The following is a 17,966-nucleotide window of genomic DNA, read 5'->3' as shown; positions in this document are numbered from 1 at the left end:
TTTAGGCTTCAAATGCCATTATTTGGAAAAGTAGCTTCACTTTATGTAACACCTCCTACACAATGCAGAGATGTTTCATTGTAATTAATGACTTGGCTTCTTAGGTGCAGCATTTAGATTTCACCACTCTACAAACAGTGTGTTAAAGACTCTCACAGATTCAATAATGAGTTTAGGCCAAGTTCAAGAACATACTGAAAAGTGGGAATTCATTTCTCACAGAGACATTTCTCAAAATACAAAATATATTAGAAATGCAAAACAATATACCACAAAACTCATAAACAAGTGCCTCTTGAGATTTCCTTCAAAAAACAAAACTATACAACGGACTAAAGAAAATGCTAATTTTTGGTGGTGGTAGACAACTATGGCCAATGCATTTGTAAGCTGGCAAAATCAAAGATGTAACAGAACAAAATGAAAAATACCTGAGTCAGTTCGAAGGCTCTGTAGGACAGCAATGATGTCACTCTGGAAGAGTTTTTGGAAACATGACAGTCGAATCTTGGTGTTGGATCCAAAATATTTTTAGACATATTTTCATATATACTCTTTACTCTTCCCTGGGGACATATGGGGAAAATATTGTGAACATAACATAACAACTTTGACTTGTAACATCCTTATGAAATATTAGTGCAAATAAATGTTACCTTGATAACTTTAAATATTATTATTTCCCCAACTGTTCCAACATCAAATGGATTCATCTGCAGTAAGTCTGCGTGCTTACACACATAAACACCTAAACAGGACAAAATAAATCATAATTGAGTAAATTATACAGATACCTTGCTTACCCCCAAGTGTTTTTTTGTATTATTGTGCCAAAATTACATATCCAAAAATGAACAGCTACAATTCTGCTAATGTAATAAAGGAGCTTCATGTGAGTGAAAAATAATGTGTATTAAAATTCCAGTTTTTAAAAAGAGTCTTAATATGAACAAAAATCTTTGGTTCACACCAATATAAATAAAAAATAAAAAAAAAAGACATTTCAGGAATTTCTCTCCAAAATAAAAATATTTTACAATAACCAAGAGAGTTTATGATGCACAGCCTTGAAATCCATTTTCTTTTGCACACAACGTGTTTCAGTTTTTTGGAAACATTTAGTTTCTTGCACCTCAACTATAGCTCAAAACAAATACAGGTAAGTCCCCTGGTTACGGACATCCGACCTACGACATACGAACGGGGCCGCAGCTGTGACGCATGCGCCTCAGTAACTGCCGCTCCGTCATCTTCAGGCTGGGGACGATGCAAGTGGTGACTGGAGGGGGGCGATTTTACTGCTTGCGCAGTGTAGCGTCCCTTGGGTGGCTCCCAGCGGCAAGCGGTTTCACTACCCATCCACCACACACGGCTACTTGTTCATTCTCGGTGGGCGGCTGGTAATGCTGCAAGTGGTGACCCGGTTGTGGCTGAACGGAGGCCACTGAGGGTGAACGGGGTGGCGGGGGTAGCATTGTAGTGTGCCTCGGATGGCTGCGTGTTGAATGGGTGCGGCACACACTGCAGGCAGCATACTGTAGTGGAGGTGACTGAGGTGGGCTGGTGATGAACCGCCCCTCGCTGCCCCCATTCATTCTCAATAGCAAGCCTGCTCGTACTGTCACGCACATAGCAGGAAGTTGCCTCTTGTCAGTACAGGGTGGTCCAGATCTAATTATGCAGATCCAGATCGTCTGGATGACTTTGATTTATGTGGGGACGATTCCAGTCCGGCACAAAGACGATTCTTCATGTCATCAGTTCGCACACTTCTCGATGGTCTAGGATTTTTTGGGTGATTTTCTGTGTAATAAACTGAATAAGTTATAGTGTAATGAAAATTGCAGGATTAGATCTGGACCACCCTATGCATCAGACATGTTGACGACTGATGCCTTCCTGCTGTGATAGTGTGTAAAGTGCTGTGCAGAAGAGCTCATCTTAACCTTTTGTCTTCACCCTTCAAGAATGTCTCTGAAACACAAATCTGATGCAAGTGCTGGTGATATAGTAAAGAAGAGAAAAACCATCACCATTGAAAATAAAGTAGAAATAATAAAAAGGTCAGAAAGAGGTGAAATTCCATCATTCATTGGCAGAGCACTTGGTTACAGTTGGTCAACATTAGCATTTATTAAAATAATGTACCTGTTCCGACTTACATACAAATTCAACTTAATTACAAACCTACAGCCCCTATCTCGTACATAACCCGGGGACTGCCTGTATTGCAGTTGCAGTTACATTTTTATTTTTTAGAGAACAAAAAATACATACATATATACTAGGGCTGCAACGATTAGTTGACGTAATTGACGACGTCGTCTATAAAAAAATCTTTGACACAGATTTTTTTTTTTTTATTGTCGACACGTCATAAACAGAACCTTCAATAGAGACTCCAGTCAGAAAGAACCACATTGGTTTTTGGAACTGCAATGCAGTACATGAACGTCTGGGGGCAGTATCATTTGTTATTGTTTGTCAAGACTGCACACAGTCCTACCAACAAAGAACAACGTCTGAGGAGAAGAAGAATGTAGAGGAAAATAAACGTGGTTGCAATGGCGAGTTGGATAGAGGATGGGGAAGGAGATGAAAAAAATTGAGACAGAAACTTTCTAAAGTGTGGGAGCACTTCACAAAAAAGAAAAAATGTTGAATGCAGATTATGCAAATCGGAGCTTTCTTTTCACGGCAGCACCACCGCAATGCATGAGCATCTGAAACGCAAGCATCCTGGAGCTGTGATGCCACCGTCTCTTAGGTTTAAGTTTAAGCGAGTAAAGTTAGTGTCACATGTTAACGTCGATGTTTGTACTATAATGTGTACTGTATATCATGGTTTCGACAAGGATAGTTAACCCTTAAACCAACACATACTTGGGGGTTAATGCACCCCTGGACTCCAAATACTTTTTAGCTGCACTTTTATGTAAACGTCACAATTCACAAAGAAAATGTGAAATTTTAATGGAACATGTATTTTTTTTTCATGCAAAGAGCATCACAATTACTGCAACACTTACTTTACACACTGCAAATGAACTGCAAAAACTACTGTAACAATCTATTATATGTTCAAGGTGCAACTGAAGCCATTGATGAAATTTAGTAAATCAAAGAGCCAACTGCACTTGAAATGGCCACACACACACACACACACAGTGGTAAACGGTGATGACTGTAGGCTCATCTAGTGCAGTGGCTGAATACCAGACAGTGGTGCTGCAGTTCTGCCGGGGCCAGCAGTGGTCGTGAACTGGCTGCACAACGAATATACGGCACTGAATGATCAGCTCCGGCGTGCTGGCAAATTGCTCTGTGAAGCAAATATAGCTGGTTGCTGGTTTCAATGAATATACATCCCCAAATGTACTCGCCCCCTGCGTTCTGGCAAATTGCACTGAGACACGACTATAGCTGCTTGCAGCAATGAATGAATATACATCGCCGAATATACTCGGCTCCAGCCTGCTTCCAAATTGCACCGTGAAACAACTTTAGCCGGTTGTGGAGTTCAGTGAATGTACGCCGCTGCATATACTCAGCTTCGGCCTGCTTCTAAATTGCACTGGAAACTGACTCTAGCTGGTTGCGGCGTTCAACGAATGTACTTTTCCGAATATACTCTGCTCCAGCATGCTGCCAGTAATTAGCTTGTTACATATTTTAGTCCGTCATTCTTTTATATTGGCATAATATTGTACATGATGTGATAAACTAAAACACTTTTCCGTGACTAATTGGGGGGGAAAAAAAATTGAACGATTAGTCGACTACCAAAATAATCATTAGTTGCAGCCCTAATATATACACACATAAACATGTATATAAACACACACACACACACACTTTATACTGTAGGTGTAAGTCTGCTCTAGTAGTTAATGTCAAAGACATAAACAAGAGCATAAGAACATATTTAATCTCACCAGCTCACGAACTGCTGGTGAACAAATGCACTCTGTGACCTAGATAATGAATCACTTAGTCTTTTGCAAACAGCTTAAGAAGCAGCAGTTTCTCACAAAAGACAATATTTTAGATAACACTTTGTCTGCACAATCATAAAGTGCTTTGGGTCAAAGGCAGAACAAGTTTTATAAATTGAAACAAAGTTTTCTTAATACATTCAGTGTTCAGTGACGTTTGAGAAAGACAGTGGGAGACAAGATGAACAACGCTCATCTCCTTTAAGGTTTGGAACTCTTCTAGAAAAGTAACTCCTACTCCAATTGCAGCTTTGCTCACAAACCCAGCAAAGTCATTTGCCAAATAACATGCAAGTCCCTATAAAACTACAAAAGGAATTTGTCAACTCCTTACATTTATCAGTTGAGAATGATTCCTTTAGTTTCAGACATAATCTCCCCCAAAACCATACTGATCTTTCATGTAAAGATATACAGATAAGACTCCAGCTGCTGAAGTAAAGCCAAGAATGCTGCTGAAGTAAAGCCAAGAATCCACTAAACAGACTACAAAAATAAACTCATGCTAGTGACAATTAAGATAACTGGAGGTTAGATAAAGCTTAACATACCCATTGAAGGCTTTCCCAGTATTGTTATTCTAGAATGGCCAACGCAGAGTCCTTTTTCACAAATCACATTAATCTGCATAAAAAAAGAATGTAATTAGGCTAAAAAGTATTCAGTACCTTTGCTTAGGAACAATATAAAAGAAACTCTGCAAAGTTCACCTTTACAAAGTAAATGTGCATGGTAAAAAAAAAATCATTAAAATAAGCAACAAAATGTACACATTTAATACTACATTCTACTTTATTCATACATGAAAAACAAACCTACAAAAAAACGCTACTTCGTCACACGTGGTACACCTGTAATGCATGATGGATGCACGGTTGCTAAAGACACACGTCGGAGGGTGGAAAAGGGCACACATTCCACTGTCCCTTTCTATGTGTAATGCACAAAAATCACTTGTGATTGTTTAAATGTTAAACAGACATTAAGATACAAGATAACTTGTGAACTAATGGGCCAATAATTATCTTGGTCTTATTCAAAATTTTAAGACCTAATATGTTCTGAAAATTAAAAAAAAAAAAAAATCATGTAGCTGCAATCTGGTGGACAGAAATATCTTTTGTAATTAAAGCACAACCCCTACAAGCCCATCCACTGATAATTCACCAGAACACGGTACATACACTTGCTTATGAATTCTGAACCAGCAAGTCCTTATGTCTGTAAATTTAGGATGTAGAGTTTACTGTTTACATCTATCCTTTTGCATCATTTTATTATTGGACAGTAGGTCCACATGTTTCTCTACCAATTACTTGTTTTGCAGATGCCTTCTTTCAAAACATCTTAAATCAGATCTGCAACATCAGCCTGAGTGTTTAATTAGGAAATTACCAAGTTAATAAACAATACAAACAAACTTAAGGTAAAAAAACAAGTAGTATGGGCTATTCAAAAATGAAAACTTGTAATATAAAAATAAAAACACACCTAGTGGAAGATATAGTGGACATTTAACAGGGTAAAATATTTATATTGAATGAATGATATTTACCTACTCTATTTGTTTTGCTTTTATCAAAATCACTATATAACAAATGTATCTTTAACATGGGGAGAAATAGACAGAGAACACAGCAAAAACACTATACTAATGTTGTTATGCTTGAATGGCTATAACATTTTACACCTGCACCATCTTCATTTTGAAATGAAAATCTGAAGTGTTCTTTATGCATGTTTACATTCACTACCAGTGATGTCACATCACTGCTTTAAAGGATTTTTCCACCTAAAAATGGTATATTTTTCATGTTACTTACCCAATGTAGCTGGTAGTGATGGCAGAGAAAATGTTTTCTCTCATGTTTTCATAAAACGTTAATAATCCACATGTCTGTCAAGTCATCTAGGCACATACTCAAAAAGGAAAACTTGTATTTTTTGCCAAAATATTGTTAAATACCACTGGAAAATGGAAGTAATCTTCAAACAGTAAGCCCAGTCAATTCAAAAGCACAGTTTCATGTAAAGGGGCTTCCCGTTTGTTGGTTATTTTAATTTTTGTAGTTAGTTTAATTACAGAGGTTATAGGTGGGACTCAAAAAACTGATGTTGCCGATTAGTTGCACTGATCTGCAGCTGTCATAGACAAGAACTAAAATGGCCATTTACGAATATTAAATGCAAAAAAAAATCACTGGGGTTTTCCCCCTATTTTTTCACAGTCAAATTAAATTTACAGTATGGTTGGATTGTTCTTGGCCTCAGGGCATAGAGATTGATTAATTAGTGAGAACCATTTTTTCTTAGGTTGTCTATAAATAAACAAGAATTTCTAATCAATGTATGAATAAATATTTATGCATAATATGAATATTCATCTGTGGTGGGCTGGCACCCTGCCCGGGGTTTGTTTCCTGCCTTGTGCCCTGTGTTGGCTGGGATTGGCTCCAGCAGACCCCGTGACCCTGTAGTTAGGATATAGCGGGTTGGATAATGGATGGATGGATGAATATTCATACTTTAGTTTTTGGCTCAAAAATACATAAAAGTTATTAAGAAAGATCTCTCATCTTTCAAACTGTAAATTTGTATTTTTCTTAACACTGACAATAAAGGGTCAATTGACTATTTCACATTATATCTTTTTTTCCCCTCTTTGAAGCAATCAAACAAATTGCAAGTTTAAATGGTTACTCTCTAAGAACCACACTGATTTAAAAGATAACATGACAATTATCAATTGGAGTAGGTGTTCAACCCAGGATTGAACATGTTTAGTCTCACTGCACAATGATTTGGTGCTTGAGGCATCTTAAAACCATGAACACTGATAGCTTCCCAACTCTCCAAATATATTTTAAACATTGTAATAACAACAAGAATGATCAATGAGATGTAAACAGGAAAAACAGTTTCTATCTCTGTGCATGTGACAATAAAACAAATACTGTAAATAAATAGTATAAAGATACAATGTAGAGCTGCACAAGAACATGAAGCAACGACACTCAAGCTACACATTCTTTACAGCATTCATTTCAAAATAAGTAAAGGATATCTAAATAAGTGTGTCACTTAAAAAGTTGCTGTTTACTAACGTATATAAAATGCTAATTATTTTGTAGGATCTTCAATGATTTCCAAAGCAATGCATGCCACATTTAAATTACCTTTGCAGTTTTTTTTCCCCCTACAAGCTAAATGCATCTGCTGTGTTAAGTGTATCCTATAATTACTTCTGTAGAAAGGAAGAAAAGAGATGAAATACATGTGTACATTAAATGCACAAATAAAATTATTTTTGTCCATTGTTTGGTAAAAAGTTATTTGTTCCCCACACCCAGTCCTTTAATAAACCTTAACATTCAAACAATCATGAAGCATCTTTTGTTGGTTTAGAACACCTAAATATAACAGCAATATTCTGTAGACTGTTAGCATGTTGTTCTAGTAAATGTTCAGATAGAAACAGCTATTCCTTTTAATGACCCACCTTTGAACGATCAGCTAGCCAAAAAGCATAGGACTCTACAAGCTCCTTCTCTGAACGGCCATCTTGTTTCATCTCTCTTTTCTTTTCAACAAACTGTAGTTAGAGGAAACCTGAATGTCAATAAAGGTCAAAAGCAAACAGCTACGAATTCTATAACCAGAGGACAGCACTTTTACCTCTTTTTCCAATAGCTCACTGTGAATCAAACTAGCTTTTTTATAGGAGAACTTAGAAGCTGATGATGAATCTAAATAGGAAGAGTTCATGATCTTGACAATCTCTTCAAATTCTCTGGACTCCAGGGATACTGGCTGGAACAAAGCTGAAAAGCAAGCAAGCAGAAATGTTAAAACACAATATATGCTTTTAAAAAATACACATGAACCATTTGTAAAGCAATACAACATATACAAATCATATAAAAACTTTCTATATTAAATACAATCCCAAGTCTTGTAACGTAAATATTTATATTTACTACTTATTCAAGGTCACAGTTAGTTGGTATAGACTTAAATAGGCCACACTGTGTAATAAACAATACTAAAAGACACTAATCACGGCTCAAAGCAGACTATTTGAACAATCTTAAAATTGCAAATTTTTCAAAAACCTAGACACCAATACACTTGAGCTCATGTAAAACCTAAATAATTTGCTTGATGATTTATTTTTCTGAAGAAAATATTGTATAACTGAAAAATATAAATAAATAAAACTGCAAACTAACACACACCTAAATCTGGACAGATTTTCCATAAGTGCAACCATAAAATCTGGTATAATAAGAGAGAAGCCCTGGGCTATCATTTATTTCTGATTTTAAGTTCTGAAAAAGTTTCAGTGTATGACAACACTCAAATAAAAATATGATTTAAAGTCACCAGCATAAACAAAGACTAAATTTTAGGGGATTTTTTATTTTAAGACCATATAAACAAAAACTCTGCACATTTACAGTGATGTTTCTATTTTGACCAACATAAAAGGAGCTCAATGTCAGCAAGTGCTTTGCATTCCTCCTTCTAACCACTACTTAAGTGCAGACAGAATTAATGAGAATACCATAAAATAAACTGACAAGGATTTGTAAATGGTGGTGTAACTGAAGGCTCATATTTTAAAATCGGTCCATTGAGATGTGTACACAATGCTTCTAAGTTTGGTATCGGAGAAACACTGCACTGGAAAAGGGGCAAGGTAAATGAAATGCAATCATATGCAGTATGCCTGTTAGGTAACGAAGAGATGGGCCTTACATATGACCCAGGCTTGCAGTTCAGAATTGTTTACAATATGTTGAAAAAATAAAGAACCATATTTACTCATTCACATATAAATACAAAAGAAAAATTCCCCAAAAAACACTTGTCAAAAACTAAGCAGCAGCTTATCTTGCCAACACCTATTATATATGTTGATCTAAAAACGGATTTATTACAGTGCTAGAGTCTATCTAATAAAACTTAGCAAAAGAAAATTAAAAATAATTTAAAACGTAATTACACTTCTGAGACAACTGAAAGAGTAGAAGATACTGGTCTACTATATATTCTCATACACCTAGCATTACATATTAATTTTATATAAAAAAAAAAAAAAGCTTTCCATGATTACATCACAAAATATTCAAATCAAAAATTCAAATAAATATACCTGCTAAACTTAACATTTTGTTCATTAGCTGCATTTATCTCTTTTTTGCCTAATGAAATGCAGTTATTATTAGGGAATCCATTCCCGGACATTTTTCATTCCGATGTTCCCGACAATGAAACTGCTGTAATTCCCGGGAAAACGGGAACAGCCAAGCTCGCATATAGCGTGTAAATGTGTAAAAATCGATCAAGAAATAACAGTTATAGTTGAAAATAATTAAGGTGGCGCCACTGCCGCAGCTTGCACTTCAGACAATAGCTTTGAACAGCAACTTGAAATTGCAATGTGTCAGTCTGTTGCATCCGCATTATCTATGCCAAGAAACTTGCCATCACAGAATGATGACAAGAAACTGGATGCATGAGTAAAAGCTGAAATGGTGGTGTTTCAGAGCAACGGCAAGCGTGGGCATTGTTTAGAACAAGTGCATCAGTATCTGACGATTGTGCCACCTACTTCAGTGAGGCAGAGCGTGCTTTCTCAGCAGCTGGCGTACTTCTGCACGAAGGTGTGCTCTAGCCTGGATGACTGCACGCTGGACACAACAATAATAATAATTCATTACATTTATATAGCGCTTTTCTCAGTACTCAAAGTGTTATCCACTGAGGGAGGAAACGGGAATTGAACACACAATCTTCCACACTCTCTTTATTGCAAAGCAGCAGCACTACCACTGCGCCACCAGTGAGGACGTTGTGCTTTCTACACTCTTATTACCACAACTAAAGATACATGTACTTGTATGACAGCATGAACTGCTTGTAGATAAGGTTAGTCTTTTATTTGTGTCAACATATTGCAGTAGTTTTATTAAAAATAAGTGTTGGTCATTCTAAAACCGTTCAAATGCGAGATGCCCGTGCACTGTGTCATCCCCGGGAGCCCAGGATTCCTGGGAATGAAATGCGGGATTCCCGAATTCCCGGGAATGGATAAACCCTTCCGGGAATGGATTCCCTAGTTATTATACACCTTATACAGTCAAGTGGAGAAGGATCCTTGAAACACAAAAATCATTAAAAAATGGATTAGTTTTATAGAATTCAAAATCGGAAAAAATAGTAAAAGCTAGCAAATAAAAACGAGAGGCAAGAAAACTAATGTGCCAATTTAGTTTTAAAACTACCTCTGCAAAAGATGAGAACTGCTCAACTTTCTGGTTTCTTGTATAAATAATTCCAAGTAAAGCCTTTCACTGAATATATAACAATGTATAGATTTTACTTTGAAAGACTACAGGTATGCCTAGAAAACAGTAAGTTGCAATTAGGGAGCAAAGGGCAAAGTGTCTTTTAATGTATGGGGAAAAAAAATCAGATATATACTGAAAAAAATTGCTTTGGATTAATTCATGTATTTTTTGGTGCCTAATTCAAAAATGAAAATAATTTTTCTCTATCACATAATGCGTTTTTTAGAAAACACATTCTATCTGTTATAGATTTTAATTGTTTTTGCACTTTAATATTAATATTTAATAATCTGTATGAAATTAATTGAGTTGAGTAATCTATGTTTAAAGCAAAACAGTTATTTTTTTTTTTTTTTAACTACTTACTACAAATGAGTACTGTTGGTTCATATATGGGGTCCTGAAAGCTGTGCATTGACAGCAGTCAGGGCATTCAAAATTTCCACTGATTTTCTGCGAGTTAAATAGCAGAGCGAAGAATTTACATTGGCGTCAGAAGGTATGGCCAGCTTGAAAAAAAGCTACAGCGTGGTGGATGCAGATAATGTGTTGCTGTTTCATATTAAGCTTGGTTTAATGAAGCAGCTTATCAAAGCGTTATCAAAAGATGGAGCACGTTTTACGTATTTGTGCTGGAAGTTTCTGGGGTTGTCGAAGGCCAAATTGAAAGATGACATTTGTTGCTGGACCTGATATTCAAAACTGATTTCTGATGCCGAATGAACAACCTGGAATGAGTGGCTTGGGTATCATTCAAAGAAGCAACTTCCAAGTTTTTAAGTTACAATAAAGATCTAAATTATAACAAAAAAATAAAAAAAATCACAATGTTCTTAAGTTTAAGGAATCGAATTGCAACTCAAAGTTCATTTTTTGGATTTGCATTTTGAATTTTTCTCTGACTGGTGAGTGAAGAGCAAGGTAAAAACTTCTATCAGGATATCAAGTACATGGAAAGAAGGTTCCAGGGATAATGGGATGTCAGTATGACGGTAAACTATTTCTGTGCGATTCATAGAGACATACCAGAAAAAATGTGAAAACGAGGGACCAACAAAGAAAGTTTTGGATCCCAAAAAAAAAAAAAAACTACAAAAAGGTATATGCAAGTCAATGAATAGGCATTGTTTTTCTTTACATATTTTTACAAATATTAAACTGACTAAATATTTACATGATAAATTGATTTACAGCTATATTGTATACATAAAAAAATTGTGGTTTGTTAACTTTCTTTTAAATATTGTACTTACATATGTTGTGATGGAAACTTTCTAACTATACATTTTTTGTGTTAATGAATGCAAATCGAAATAAATTCACAATTAAAACATTTTTGAGGAGTTTAATTTTGCACACCAGTTTAATGTATCAACTGGTTAGGGTTGAGGGGGGACAACTTATGACCATGTTTAATTTCACCTAGCTGGAAGTCATGTACAGAACGTGCTAATGCCCAGAGAGTGAAGTAGGAAAATGTGATGTCACAAATGGCAACTCTGAATACAGCACAGTTCCTTTCTAGTGATAGAATGTAAACATGAAGGTGGCCTACATATTCCTTATGTAAAAATCTAATTTCATAAGCCTGGTTTGCCTGTTTAGTTGCTCGCATGTCACTTATGGGAATTCCCACCTATGGGAGGGGGATGAGTAATTTTGTAGCTTATTCAGTTTGGATTTTTTTTTTTTGGACTGAAACCAGTTCATGTCATTCTGCCTTGCCTATTCCATATGTACTAGCAACCTGATACATTCTGCTTTCTCAGATTTCACAAGAATTTAAAAAAACAAACTGCTTTTGTAAAATTAAAACTGATTCAAATAGATTCCTTACCCAAAGCCTTTTGGATAAGAAAAACAACATTCACCAGAGTATCAACATACAAAGTAATTAAAGCATCATTTGAGGGTTCAGTATAAATTGAAATGCTTGCAGAACTTTCATCTATCCCAAAAAAATTTGTGTGTTAAGTAGGTTACTAACTGTCATCCCAATGGTAATATAAACATGTAGTCAATATTTAAAAGTCTAATTATCTATATGATTAACAAACATTTTAGTATGTATAGTAATACATTATGAAAAAGGATTCAACTACTGTACATGTAAACTAATCAAAGGGTACTGGATCTACATCTGACATTGTGCTTTATTGTGAAAATGTATATTAATTGTTGTAAATCTGGATTATCCCATTTACCTAAGGTGATTTACAATACTACAATATGTATGTTTCACACAACTTTTCTACAAATGATACATGTAGGGGATTAAGTTACTTGCTCAGAGACAGGGATTAAACGTGCAGTTTTTGTATTTTTAAGGTTCATTGCCTTGGTTACTTTAGTACTATCTAATGGCCTGTATGCACTGCAAGATGCTCTCTAGCCACTTATCCATTCAATCAAAGTTGATGCAATACTCCAGTTCCCTTGAGGTTAGTGGTGCTTCCATCTATCACAGCACACACTATCCCAGACTTAGCAACAAATGCTATGCTGCAAGCTCACTTATGTTAACATGCCAGACACCTGTTCACCTTGGAGACCTACTTTAAATTCAAATAAAACACGCACATATTAATAACAACCACATACAAAGTACTTAAATATGGGGTCCATGGTCCAAACACACCTAATGAATTCCCATATGTCAACAATCCCCTAATGAGAAGAATAATTTGATTATTTGCGGTTTTGCTTCTCTGCTGCGGAGTACTCTTCATGAAGCATTACATTTAGAATTCATGTATTTTTTTAATTTAACTTTACAAAAAGCAACTATGATATTCCCTTATTCATATTGAGACTTCAAAGAAAATTTCTACTTTATGTGATAACAAAATTCTGTCAACTGTGGCTTTTGCACCAAAAGTCATTTTTCATATTTGCCAACCCTTTTGCTATGCACATGAAAAAGACCTAAATTTCCTATGTAAATAGCACATCTATGTTGGCTTCTTAAAAGGAGACACTCCGCTATCACAAGTGCAAGACTACATCAAAAAATGTTTTGACCCTCAAGTCTCTTATAGATAATATTAAGAACTGGACTGTTCACATAGAAGGGGTCTAATGGACGTCTCAGCCCTGTGGCTACTAAACTTCAGCAGTGGCATGTAAATTAAATAATTTAAAAGCATGGTTTAGAAATATGCAGTTTAGCAATGAATATTCCATCTGTCTGCCCACTCCCAAAAATCACTTATCTTCAAAGAAAGTCCTTTAAAATGTACACTTAGTATTACAATTGCTATTTTCACATTATGGATCACTATAATCACTAGTTCCAGTAAATGTTTCTTAATTTTAGACACTAAATGACAACACAATTTAATTTCGGTGACCCAACTTTACCTTAAAAACCCAAATTTTATTATAAAACACATGACATCCAGAGCATTAATAAAGGTTACATGAAATGGTGCTTCTTCGTGCACAAAAATATAGGCACACTTTATGAAAACTGCAACAATGCTCATAAGATTAGTGCTGCTCCCTGACAGATTTGGGATTTTTGAGTTCAGTATAGAGGACATTTATTGCTAATTGCATACTGCCGCATTCTTATCACGTGTTTTACACAGGAACTCTTTATTTTCTCATCACAGGTCTGTGTTTTACCAGTTGATTCTAATATTATCTGGTACGAGCATGTGTATGGGTATGTATCTATAAGTATGCCCTGTAATGGACTGTCATAAAATCCAGGATTAGTTACTCAACACACCCAGTTCTAGTCAGATATACTATTTATGACATGATGAGGGGATCTAATAAAGGAGCATGTAAAAAAATACAAAGAACTGGCATATTTTGTACTTTAATGGCAAATGAAAAGAAATAACTAAATAGAGCTGGATGCATTTGAACGTACCCTCCTTTTCACGCTTCAGATACTTTAAAAGTACACAGTAGCTAGGAACAATGTGAACCAAAATACCAACTAAGAATTCAGATAAAAAGGTTTCTCTTCTACTGAAATAATTTCTAATACAGAAAAAGGTGATTCTATATTTAATATGGCTGATAGAGCAAAGTTTCACTCAAAGACTATTCAGTGTTGCAGTTTTTGATTTTAAACTGTGTAAAACAAATCCCTTAAAAAAACAACTTTATCTATAAAAATATTAAATGTTCTCAGTAACACAGCTTTTTTTTATGGCTCCTTACAGATGTCTTAGGTGATGTCCAAGGTGAAAATGAAACAAGTGCTGTCAAAGATGGACTCTTATAGCGCAAAACCTACAATCTGCAAATGTAGAATTGTCTTCCAAACCTATGTAAATATGCCCTGCTTGTAAGACTAAACGGACCTAAACATTTACATAGTTCAAAACTGAATACAGACAGATTTGCATTGAAATATAAGCTACAATAAACCTCAGTTTCCAAGCCCAACAAAAGACACGGGACAGAATTACAAAAAAAAAGCAACACCTAAGATAGTACAACTTCACACGTCTAGCCCTGTGGCCTACTGATTTCATTCTCAACCTTGCACAATTTTTTTCTGTAATTTTCTGACGATAATCAAACAATGTAATGTTTCATGGAGGACCACCATAACAAACTGTAGTAAGGTCTCAAGACGAATAAAAACAAAATAATTTTTTAAAATGGCACAAATGAATTGAACTGAAATACCAGAAACAATAAATATAATAAAATATGCCCCCACCCCCACCCGATAACTACACTTTAAATATTAATGCTAAATGTAGCCACGCTTTAAAGAATTTTCACCTACAGCACACACTGCAAAGAATACTGCAACCAAACCACTTCAGAGCCATGTAGAGTCTTTGACCACCCCAAAAAAAAAGATTTATTGCTAGTTATTAGACAGAAAGTGCATAGTTTTACTTTCTGTATTTTTTTAAGAAAGAGCTGTATGTACAGTGTCTGCTTCCGAAATAAACACAAAAATAAAATCCCTAACCCTAATCAAAACATCTAGTTCTTAACCACTGAACCAATTAAATACTGTTAGGGTGTGTGGTTCATGAAATAAACTGTGTACAGTCTCCAGCATGATGGTTAGTTTAACTGTTAAGGAAAATTGGTTACAACTACTGATCCAGTCAGTTAAGCCACAGAACCCAACACTACTCAGTGCCCACTTCATTTAGCATTTTATTTTCAATATGGCGCATGACATGGCAAACCGTTAATAATTAACCAATACGATTTGTTCAACTGTTAAGAAAAACTGGTTCAATTGCCGATCCAGTCATTAATCCCCAGAATCCAACACCAACTGCCTATTTCATTTGGCATTTCATTTCCAATATCCCTGCATAATTTGTTATGCATTAAGTAATAGGTCTCGGCATGCAAGAAAAAAGTTATGTTATAAAAACTATGCATTAAAAGCCTGAATACTTTGTGAAATTCCATAAACAAATGTCCAAAATAATGTTGAGACCTAAACATTTGGAAAGTGTTATTTTTGTCTATACAACTTGGCTGTATATGTACAGTTCTTAATTAAAAAAGAAATGCGTAACATTTGGCTAAAACGTGTATTAACCACCATCTATGCTACAACTTTAATGGTGAAAAACAAGATTGATACTATTAACAACTAGCCTCAGCCTTATGTATTTCCTTCAGACATATGTAGTGTTTTACAAGCAGAAAGAATCGGAGATGAGTTTCAAAATATTTAAAATTTTGTAGAACCTCTATAAAAATATAAAGATGCTTGTATTTACATTCTCTTTTTAACTATTCAAGGAAATTATTTTAAAATATGACTAAGTCTACATTAAAACTGCAATCTGAATGGAACCTAAATCCCCATAAATGCCTTGGGCTCAACACTTGATAGGCCACTTTAAAGGAACTACTGTTTATTACTGTATTTTACAGTATATTGATGACTTAGATTTGCATAGCACCAAACTCGGATGAACCCACAATGAGATTTGTATTCAAGCTTTCAAACATCCTGCAGAAAAAATAATTGACAACACAGCCATTTTGCAAAAAACATTAAATAAAATCCTACTTGTTTTCAGCAGAGAGTGAGCTTTATTGCAGGAAACTTGGGCGGTGGGGGGTTGTGGTGAGGGTTTGGTAATCAATGGTTAATATTGCTGATATACAGTACTAGGAAACAAGGTGTGAATCCTTGTTCCACAACTGTATAGCTGGTATATTTTCCCAGTGGTTAGATATCTTGCTGGTATTCCAATGTCAATCACATTTCCAATAAATGGATGTAAATATAAAACAAGGAGTGAACCCGTGTTCCCCAACTGTGTACAATTTGTACATTCTCCCAATGCTTACATAAGATATTTCACTGGTACTCCAATGACCACATCCAATTTCCAATATATGGATGTATATATAAAGGATTAAAAATCGGACTCATGTAGGTAGGTGGTTGTGTACAAAACCGTGCACTGCAATAGACTTGCATCCTATCCAGGGATTGTTGTGTCTCATAACTACTGTTACAACTGCTCCACCCAAACAGCAAATGAAAAAACAGTCTTTGTAATATGAACGGGTCCAAATTACATAATGCAAATAGGAAGAATTGACTGCTGCTGTTGTTCAATACATTAGGCAAATAAATCTAAATTTATACGGGAACAAATGCACATAACATTTAAAGGAAAGAACCTCTGAAATGCTTATGTAGGGAAATCTAAACTTGAACAATAAATACAATTAAAAACTTCTAGGTCATAAACATATCTTTAAATTATTAATGTTGTGCCAGTAACTAAAATATTTAACCAGAAAAGTTGCCATTCTATTATGGCCCACATACTGTACAAGTACAGCTACACAATGCAAAAAAAGCACCCAAACAGGAAGGGACTCTGACGTGCTTGTAGTTCTTTTTACATTGGGTGCAAATTTGAAAATCCAAAAACTGCACATAACTGAACTGGCTTCCTTTGCTTAGGTACCAAGTATCGCTGGTGGAATGCAACTGAAGCATAAATGATATGCGGTAATAAAAATTCAAAAGTATAAAGCTGAATGTGGATACTAATAAACAAATGGAACGCTGTCACATTTCAAGTCATGTACGTGTCTTTTTTTCTTTTTGGTAACGTGAAGCGTTCTTGTTTAATCCGTAATTAGTTTGCATGTGAACGGAGCGAATCGGTTTCTGCACAGTTCAAATTTTACCCAACGGTATTTTACATCGATGGAGGCTTGGGCTTGAAAACTAATGAATTAAAGAGATGTGGGTCTGGGAAGGGAAAAAGTCGCATTCCAGAAGTCTAACTGCGAAACCACAGATTCGTATTTATACATCTGCTCGGTGTTGTTATGGCGACTAAGGGGTGAAGGTGGGCGCACGTTTGTGCTAAAACTTCAGCCACAATGTCCACGGCGATGGGCGCAAAACTGTTCACGGATGTGGTCGGGAACTTAAAGCCAAACATGTGAAGTTATATCTTTTACGGTGGACACTGTCATAACACGATCGTCGTCCTGAGCTGGCGGGTCCTCTTCACACCGTCCTCACGTGGAGTTCCTGCAGCGCCGCTTACCTTCCGAGCGCTGCAACACGCGTGCCGCTCGAACTAACTGTTACACTTTCAGAAAAGATGGGGCTGCCCAGGAGAAGGACAGAGGTAGTGGG

General features: G+C 35.7%; 1 protein-coding gene across 3 annotated transcripts in view; it reads right to left on the bottom strand.

Moving 5' to 3' along the window:
- Positions 1 to 17,966, bottom strand: part of tasora (transcription activation suppressor a) — a 40,109-nt gene that overhangs the window by 21,565 nt on the left and 578 nt on the right. For all 3 annotated transcript variants that reach the window (XM_039773096.1, XM_039773097.1, XM_039773098.1), the window contains exons 2-6: positions 7,671 to 7,816; positions 7,495 to 7,587; positions 4,547 to 4,619; positions 657 to 748; positions 432 to 566 (exon numbers count right to left, since the gene is read on the bottom strand). In XM_039773096.1, the coding sequence (XP_039629030.1) occupies positions 432 to 566; positions 657 to 748; positions 4,547 to 4,619; positions 7,495 to 7,587; positions 7,671 to 7,816 (539 nt within the window). The remainder of the gene's footprint in view (positions 1 to 431; positions 567 to 656; positions 749 to 4,546; positions 4,620 to 7,494; positions 7,588 to 7,670; positions 7,817 to 17,966) is intronic.

The sequence above is a fragment of the Polypterus senegalus genome, chromosome 12, assembly GCF_016835505.1.
Source record: "Polypterus senegalus isolate Bchr_013 chromosome 12, ASM1683550v1, whole genome shotgun sequence".
Lineage (NCBI taxonomy): Eukaryota > Metazoa > Chordata > Cladistia > Polypteriformes > Polypteridae > Polypterus > Polypterus senegalus.
This window is presented reverse-complemented; position numbering and strand designations above follow the sequence as displayed.